The sequence below is a fragment of the Brassica oleracea genome, chromosome C3 (genome assembly GCF_000695525.1).
Source record: "Brassica oleracea var. oleracea cultivar TO1000 chromosome C3, BOL, whole genome shotgun sequence".
Taxonomy (NCBI): domain Eukaryota; kingdom Viridiplantae; phylum Streptophyta; class Magnoliopsida; order Brassicales; family Brassicaceae; genus Brassica; species Brassica oleracea.
The window spans coordinates 36781452-36788627 of NC_027750.1; the positions used below are offsets into that span (position 1 = coordinate 36781452).

At 40.1% G+C, this 7176-nt stretch overlaps 2 protein-coding genes across 5 annotated transcripts; one reads left to right on the forward strand and one right to left on the reverse strand.

Annotated features, from left to right (window-relative positions):
• The first annotated feature begins 3495 nt into the window (after window positions 1-3495).
• LOC106335886 (NAC domain-containing protein 102) lies at window positions 3496-4729 on the forward strand. Its single transcript, XM_013774548.1, has 3 exons — window positions 3496-3686; window positions 3762-4042; window positions 4132-4729. Exons 1-3 carry the CDS (start codon window positions 3527-3529, stop codon window positions 4447-4449), a joined length of 759 nt encoding a protein of 252 aa, XP_013630002.1. The 5' UTR covers window positions 3496-3526; the 3' UTR covers window positions 4450-4729.
• Window positions 4720-7152, reverse strand: LOC106335885. 4 transcript variants are annotated; one of them, XM_013774547.1, is made up of 5 exons: window positions 6401-6728; window positions 6179-6240; window positions 5238-6128; window positions 5057-5131; window positions 4720-4974 (listed from the first exon to the last, which is right to left on the reverse strand). In XM_013774547.1, exons 3-5 carry the CDS (start codon window positions 6069-6071, stop codon window positions 4861-4863), a joined length of 1023 nt encoding a protein of 340 aa, XP_013630001.1. In that variant the 5' UTR covers window positions 6072-6128; window positions 6179-6240; window positions 6401-6728; the 3' UTR covers window positions 4720-4860. The 4 variants fall into 4 exon arrangements, with proteins under 4 accessions (XP_013630001.1, XP_013630000.1, XP_013629999.1 ...); XM_013774546.1 differs by having other exon boundaries at window positions 5238-6098; window positions 6401-6727; XM_013774545.1 differs by lacking the exon at window positions 6401-6728 and adding an exon at window positions 6987-7152 and having other exon boundaries at window positions 5238-6240.
• Between the last annotated feature and the right edge of the window lie 24 nt (window positions 7153-7176).

Sequence of the window (7176 nt, forward strand, 5' to 3'; positions counted from 1 at the left end):
GATATATCTCTGATATTTCGATTTTAAATATTAAAATTTTTTTTTTTTTTTTTTAATCCTAATCAAGTTCTAGTCGTTATCAATCATCAGGAAAACAAATTTCTCAGACAAGAACAGGAGGTAAAACCTCGGATTAATTTATGAAACCATGATCAGATTTTCAAAAAAAATTATGTAACATGCAGTCCTTAACAGTTCTAGTTGATTCAGATCAGGTAAGAACATTAAACAGAACAATATTGATAAGTTTAACTTTCAATCCTAAACAGTTCTAATGTGAAACTATCATCAGGAAAAATTTTAAACAATTTTAAAATCAGTTTCAGATTAAGAACAGGTTCAAAACAAGTTCAGGTTCGAGATTTTAAAGAGTTTATGGTTTCTGGTTTTATTTTATTTGCAGAGACATGTTGCTAAATATAGCTACATGGGGGTATTTAATACTTTTATGGGTTTTAGATGAGTTTTCGATGATACCTGAAAACTTTTGATGGGTTGATCGGTCTATCAGTTAGAGATCTTCCTGGTTAGCTGATGGATTACTCGGAATTATTGTTTTTGTTGCTGCTTGTTGGAATAGGAGACTGATATATGGTTGAGAGAGATTTTGGTTTCTGGAACAAATTTTCCGCCTGTATTGTACCTGAGCGTGGGCGCGCGTCCGAACTCCGATTGATGCGGGGTAGGGTTAGTGGCGTTGGCTTCATCTCGTCAAGAGCTTTAATTTGGTATCTGGCTCGTCGTCTGGATCCACCGGAGTTGAGGGATAGAGCTGTTTGAAGTTCGTCGGGAATTAAGGTTTTTACTGCTCGGATTTATTTCTGGTTTTTAGGGTTAGGGTTTATGACAGCAACGTCGTGCTGATAACGTGTTGTAAATGAAGTGTTGGGGAAATCCTTCTGTTATTATTACTGTCGACCAGAAGGTTCATATATATACAAGGTATTAAACCGTCATAAGGTCATGTTTATCCTAACAAGATAAGGATAAGGATAAACACTATGTTACATATATACATGGAATATATACTAGATAAACACATAGTCTCTGGTTGTCTTTATCATGTCCCGGATTGAGCCTGCAGTACGGATTGGTCCATGGTCGATCATCATTTAGTTTATAACACACTTTTTTTTTTCGACGTCAAAAAAAAAATGCACACTTTTTTTGGCACGAGATGCCTACTATGTTCGTATTTTACTTGATTTTGACAAACATACTACTCATGCATTGATTTAATATTGTTTCTCGTCCTAAAAGCATATAAGAATCCTGTTACACCAGTCACCTCCTATCCGGAGAACAGCATGCCACCAACAATATCTCATAACACAATAGTCCATATACACAACTGACACTCACCTTAAGCCCAAATAAAAATTTGAATAAAAAGCCCAGTAGCACCAATCCGTCCAAATATCATATATTCGTTAGTCTCACCTGAAATGGAGAAGATAGAGGGGTGAGTAACGGGGAAGTCACTCAGTGAGGTATGAGATACTAAACCCGAACTCTATGGACCCGGACAGAGCACTCCGAATAAATATAATTTAATCCTAACACGTTGCAAACACGGTACCTAAAGTACCCAGAGATCAAACAATGGTCCTAGCGAGGTGCACACTCGCTGCCCACTAACATGCCAAAAACACCACCGAATATGTAGTCGGTAACACACGCCCATAGACGATTTCTCGACCTCAAAGCCTTGGCACAATAGGTCGACTACGCTGTGCCGCAGCATCCACCACACCCAATGTACTGGCCGACACACCCATGGTCGGCTAACATCCAAATCACCTCAATATACTATATACATATATATTATCAATTATAAATGAACAAGCACCGTTGAACCATCTAACACCCTAGTTCCGGTTTAAGCAAAGAACCTAAAAACTAAACAAACAATGACATACTCGATTTCACACAGACAAAACACATTAAAAATAAATTATACGTATTCGAGTTCCTAAGCCGTGTAAGAGAAGTTCGGGAAAAGACCAAGACCCTCACCTTAGCCACGTTGAGAAAACACTCGGGATTTGTCCAACAAACCTCTTCGGTCAGGATTTAACAAGAATTAATTATCAAATAATTCACACCTTAAGTCCACGATGGTTTCCCTACGCATGAACCAATTAAGGGTTAAATTATATAAGTGAATTTCTTGTAGCACAAGAAATTGAGAAGAGGACACTCAACCATCACGGCTTGGGTTTACGTTATTGGCTCTCGTACTCCGACAACACGGCTCCATCTACGATGACTAACAACTCATGGTGGTGCAGAACGGTGGTCGGCGGTGTTGAGACGGTGACTCCTCACGTTCATTTATCAGATCAATATTAAACCAACCACAAAGCACTTGCGACTGAACTTGGTCTAGCAAGGGTAGTGACATCACGGCGGTAGCTCTTCGGTGATGGATGGTTCGCGGGGAACGGATCGGTGGTGGTTGGTGTTAAACGCCGCAGCTCCAGTTTAGATCGTGTCTCCTCCGCATCTCTCGGTTATAATCACATCCATGACGAGGGTGATAAAGGCTCCGGCGCGGCAAGGATCTCAGACCCTCCTCCGGTGAGATGATCATGACGGTGGTGAAGAACCGGCGACGATCAAGGCATGGATCTCCGGTGGACTGAGATGACTCAAGGATTTGAGCCGTGGTGGAGAGGTAGAAGACGATGGTGAATAACGCGCGGCTGATGTCACACTATCTTAGGTTTAGAAGATGAAGTTACGTATTAATAATATGTAAGCTACACGATTTACATTAAACCAGTAAAGAAATTGCTTTGAGTTGGTTTGGTCCAATAATTAAACAAACAAATGCTCAAATCTGGTTTACAGTAACCGGGTCGTTACAAATCCATTATCCATGTGTTTCAATTCCCAAATATACCTCAAGACTCAACTATAAAACAAGATCGGTAACCAACCTTTTTCGCTAAGAAGATCAGTCACTAAATAACTACTAAACAACATTCTTTAGTAAGAAATTATTAAAACATGTTTAAAAATAAAATGTCGTTTTATGCCAATTATATATACAACGATGTTAGTCAAAGAAACTGTCAATTATCGCATCTGTAGCTTTACAAAGTACGTATAAGCCGGCATGCGACTCTTAAAATGGCGACATTCCAATGACAGAACATAAAGTAATCCTGTGCGGGGAAGCGTGCCGTAATACTCTTCACAGTCCACTCACAAGTCGTAACTCATATACATTGACCAGAAAAACAACGTGTTTTACACCGAGAAGCAGCCGATGGCGTCCACAAAGATTCGTGCGCATGACGTAAGCAATGACATCACACACTCTGTGCACCGATTATCAAATCATTCATCGCCACGTGTAAATTCAGTGGTCTGCGCAGTCGACGTTGAAAAGAAAACGGTTAGTTGACAGTTCTATCACATGTGTCAAGAAACCATCTCTCACACGTGTGATTCACGAACCTCTTCTTTATAAAAAGCTCCATGGCCTTACTATATCCTCCCTCGCAATCGCTGATAAATAATGAAGGCTGAGCTAAATATACCGGAGGGGTTCCGATTTCACCCGACGGACGAAGAGCTCGTTAAGCTCTATCTTTGCCGGAGATGCGCATCGGAGCCGATCAGCGTCCCGGTAATCGCAGAGATTGATCTGTACAAGTTCAATCCATGGGAGCTTCCAGGTATTACTTCAACACCACGAGGCTAGTCTCTCTTTGATAATTCGATTGTTGAACTGAAATGGAATCTTGTCCCAGAAATGGCTTTGTACGGAGAGAAAGAATGGTACTTCTTTTCACCTCGAGACCGGAAATACCCAAACGGTTCGCGTCCAAACCGGTCAGCTGGAACCGGTTATTGGAAAGCGACTGGAGCTGATAAACCGATCGGTAAACCGAAGACGTTGGGGATTAAGAAAGCACTCGTCTTCTACGCCGGGAAAGCTCCGAGAGGGGTGAAGACGAATTGGATTATGCATGAGTATCGTCTCGCTAACGTTGATCGATCTGCTTCTTCCAACAAGAAGAACAGCTTGAGAGTACGTACGCTTTCGTAATTGTTTTTTTCTGGTTCTTGTCTGGATGCATATGATAGTGATTAATGGGGTTTTGTCGGAAAATTTTGCAGCTTGACGATTGGGTTTTATGTCGGATTTACAATAAGAAAGGAACAATGGAGAAGTGTTATCCGGCGGTGGTGACTACTACGAGTACGTCGGACTCTAAATGCTCGAGTCACGTGATTTCACCAGACGTCGTCACGTGTTCCGACAACTGCGAGTCGAAATGGGTTGATGATCTCAAGGACGAGTTCATGTTTGGTTCCACGTTGCAAAATGACTCTTTTGTCCCTCAGTTTCTGTATCAGTCGGAATTCGCCACACCGTACGAAGATCCGCAGGAGCAAAAGCCGTTCTTGAATTGGAGTTTTGGTCATCAGGGGTGAAGTTACAAAGAGCATAAAGGTTGAAGCTTTCTCAGAGTATCCAGCCACCGCACACGAGGGGACTCGGTGTCGGATTCTGACCCGTAAACCAAGTTGGGCCATACAGTTACAGAATTGGTGTCCACTGGTTGTTCTGACTCTTCAGCTAGATTCGATTTTTCTTTTGTTATAAATGTCTAAAAAGATATCGAAGTAGAAACAGAGGAACTGTACAAGCAACAGTGACCATTATAAATCATATATATATATATATATATATATATATATTCATCATAATCAATGAGCATGAGCTTATTTTACTTTGATGAAACAATGTACATTTTTTTCTCCAAAATAAGATTACAAGAGAGAGCGTAGAGCAGTGAGAGAGAAAAGAAAAGAAAAGAGAGAAAGAGAGATGGTGAAGATGGGTCAAGAGTCACCGTGAGAAGAACGAGAAGCCCAGATACCAAACACAAGAAACCAGAAGATGAATAAGATTGCCCAGTAGCGTGCAGGACCATACTTGATTCTAGTCAGCACCACCTGTTTTCAATTTTTTTTTTTTTTTTGTAAATTAGTAAAATAAGAGCCATGAAAATTATGTAAAATGAGATGATTCACTTACGAATCTGAAGAAGATGACTATTGTTAAAGCACATAGACCACCGAGAAGGATATGAAGTCCGCTCCTAGCAGTTTTCTGCACAAATTAAAAGAACCGTTAAACCATTTAAAAGCTAATAATATACCTATCACTGCTATCAGAGAAGCCTTAATACTATACACGGTTTGATTGATGTACATACCTTTCCAACACGAGGAGCAATGAGCCAGACCAAAGTAACAGTGAGTAAACCGGTAGCAAGTAGAATACCAGTACCTTCCACAGCCCATTTAGTTGCACGGTTTTCCGCAGGCAAGACCCCAAAGTTCACAGCATCTAAAGGTTGTTCTGGCATAGCCTGAGAAGCTGCAGCAGAGTTACTGTTGTTGTTCAGGGAATGGGGACCAAACCAGGACGATATCTCACTAAGTCGTTGCCTTCGAATTGCAGCAACTTCATCAGCATCTATAGTTGATTCTGTATTCACCGGCAATACAGAGTTTGCATCTCCTCCTCCATCAGCTGTTCTTTCTCTCAAGGCGACAACCACTTTGTTGAAATCTGCAGTTTTTATATTTTCCGCAGCATTCCCACAGATTTCGCAGACGGTAGATCCATGGTTGAGAAACCATTTGAGCGCACAAGCGTAGTGTACCAAGGCAAGCTCGTTTTTGCACGAACATCCAAGCTCAAGCAATGCATCCTGATGCTGCTGGATTCCCATTTCGATATCAATGGGGTTTGCCCCATTGCTCTTGACGATGGAACTCTTCTGCTCAGCCTCTGTATCTTTGCTGACATATTCTGCATTGCTTTTACGAGCTTCTGGAATGGGAGGAGTGATCCCCAAAACCCCCAAGGCGGTGTCTCCTCTTCTGTCGGATTCTACAGAGTGGCATACACGACAAGTTGGCAAACCAGAGTCAGTGTCTGTACTGTAACGCGCCTCAGCTGCTAGTTCCTCCTTCTTGACGGGTGGAGAATCGTGATCATTGACTCCACAGTTTGCTGTCTCCAACTGATTCTCTTTACCCATCAAGCCCGGAAAAGAAAAGTTCTCTTTCTTCACAAGACCACAAACAAGAAAAAAAATCTACTTTAAAGACATTAAAAAGGCCTAACAAGACATTAAAAAGACCTCACTGTATCTAGTTTTGTACACTAAGAGAGAGATGGGCTATTTTTTCATTTTTTCAAACGAGCTCCTGCAAGTGAAAACATTAAAATGATGTCATAAACATAAAAGTGGAACAATCTTATGGTACTAAACACTGATCACTTTCAACAGAGACAGAAAAACGTGAATTAAGAGAAAGTATAAAAAAAACAAGCAAATGAAAGAAAAAAAAGGAGCCAAAAGCTTACATGCAAAAAAAGGAACAATGCATAAACAACTAATGATGACTGAGCTTTGAAGAGGTTAGTGAGAATGTGATACTAAGTGAGCTTAAAGGTACCATTTATAATCAGCTTAAAGATCCAACCCAACCTTTCAGATATCAAAAGAGCCAAAAACATGGTGAGATCAGACTCAAAAAACAAGAAGAAACTGACCAAAATACATGACAAAATGATGTCTGAAACAAATAAATCTTTTCTTCCAGGTAGTAACCGAGGATGATGAATTGCAGCAAATCCAAACGAAAGAAAACATTAACCATAAGTATTATAAAATAAATATATACAGTAAGCAGATGAAATCAGTCATTACTCCAATTGGTTTACTTAAGCAGCCATAACTCTAATTTTTAAACTTAAAAAAGTAGATTAAGCAGCCTTTACTTTTAATTTTATTTTTTTTAATTAACAGAAGCAGATGAAAACAAGCTATTACTCCAATAGGTTTTAACTGAAGAAGAAGCAGCATGAAGCAGCCATGAAAGATTTAATTTAATTTTTTTAATCACACTACCAAATCTTCACCACTGATTTTAAGGAGAGAGAAGAAGACCATTGAAAAGATGACATCAGCAGTTTTTGTTCTTACTCTCATTGGACTCATGAGCCACCGACTAAAACAGAGACAAGAACAAAATCACAGACATACATGAAGATTTAAAGCGATCTAAAGAATGAGAGATCAAATCTGAGCAGAATTTGAACGTTTCCGGATCAATAAACTTAGGCAGAGAAAAATAAGG

Coding starts and splice junctions, on each gene's coding strand:
- LOC106335886 (XM_013774548.1), top strand. CDS start 3,527: ATGAAGGCTGAGCTAAATATACCGGAGGGGTTCCGATTTCACCCGACG. Junction 3,687..3,761: donor CAATCCATGGGAGCTTCCAG/GTATTACTTCAA, acceptor ATCTTGTCCCAG/AAATGGCTTTGTACGGAGAG. Junction 4,043..4,131: donor ACAAGAAGAACAGCTTGAGA/GTACGTACGCTT, acceptor AAAATTTTGCAG/CTTGACGATTGGGTTTTATG.
- LOC106335885 (XM_013774545.1), bottom strand. CDS start 6,071: ATGGGTAAAGAGAATCAGTTGGAGACAGCAAACTGTGGAGTCAATGAT. Junction 5,132..5,237: donor TTGCTCCTCGTGTTGGAAAG/GTATGTACATCA, acceptor TAATTTGTGCAG/AAAACTGCTAGGAGCGGACT. Junction 4,975..5,056: donor TAGTCATCTTCTTCAGATTC/GTAAGTGAATCA, acceptor AATTGAAAACAG/GTGGTGCTGACTAGAATCAA.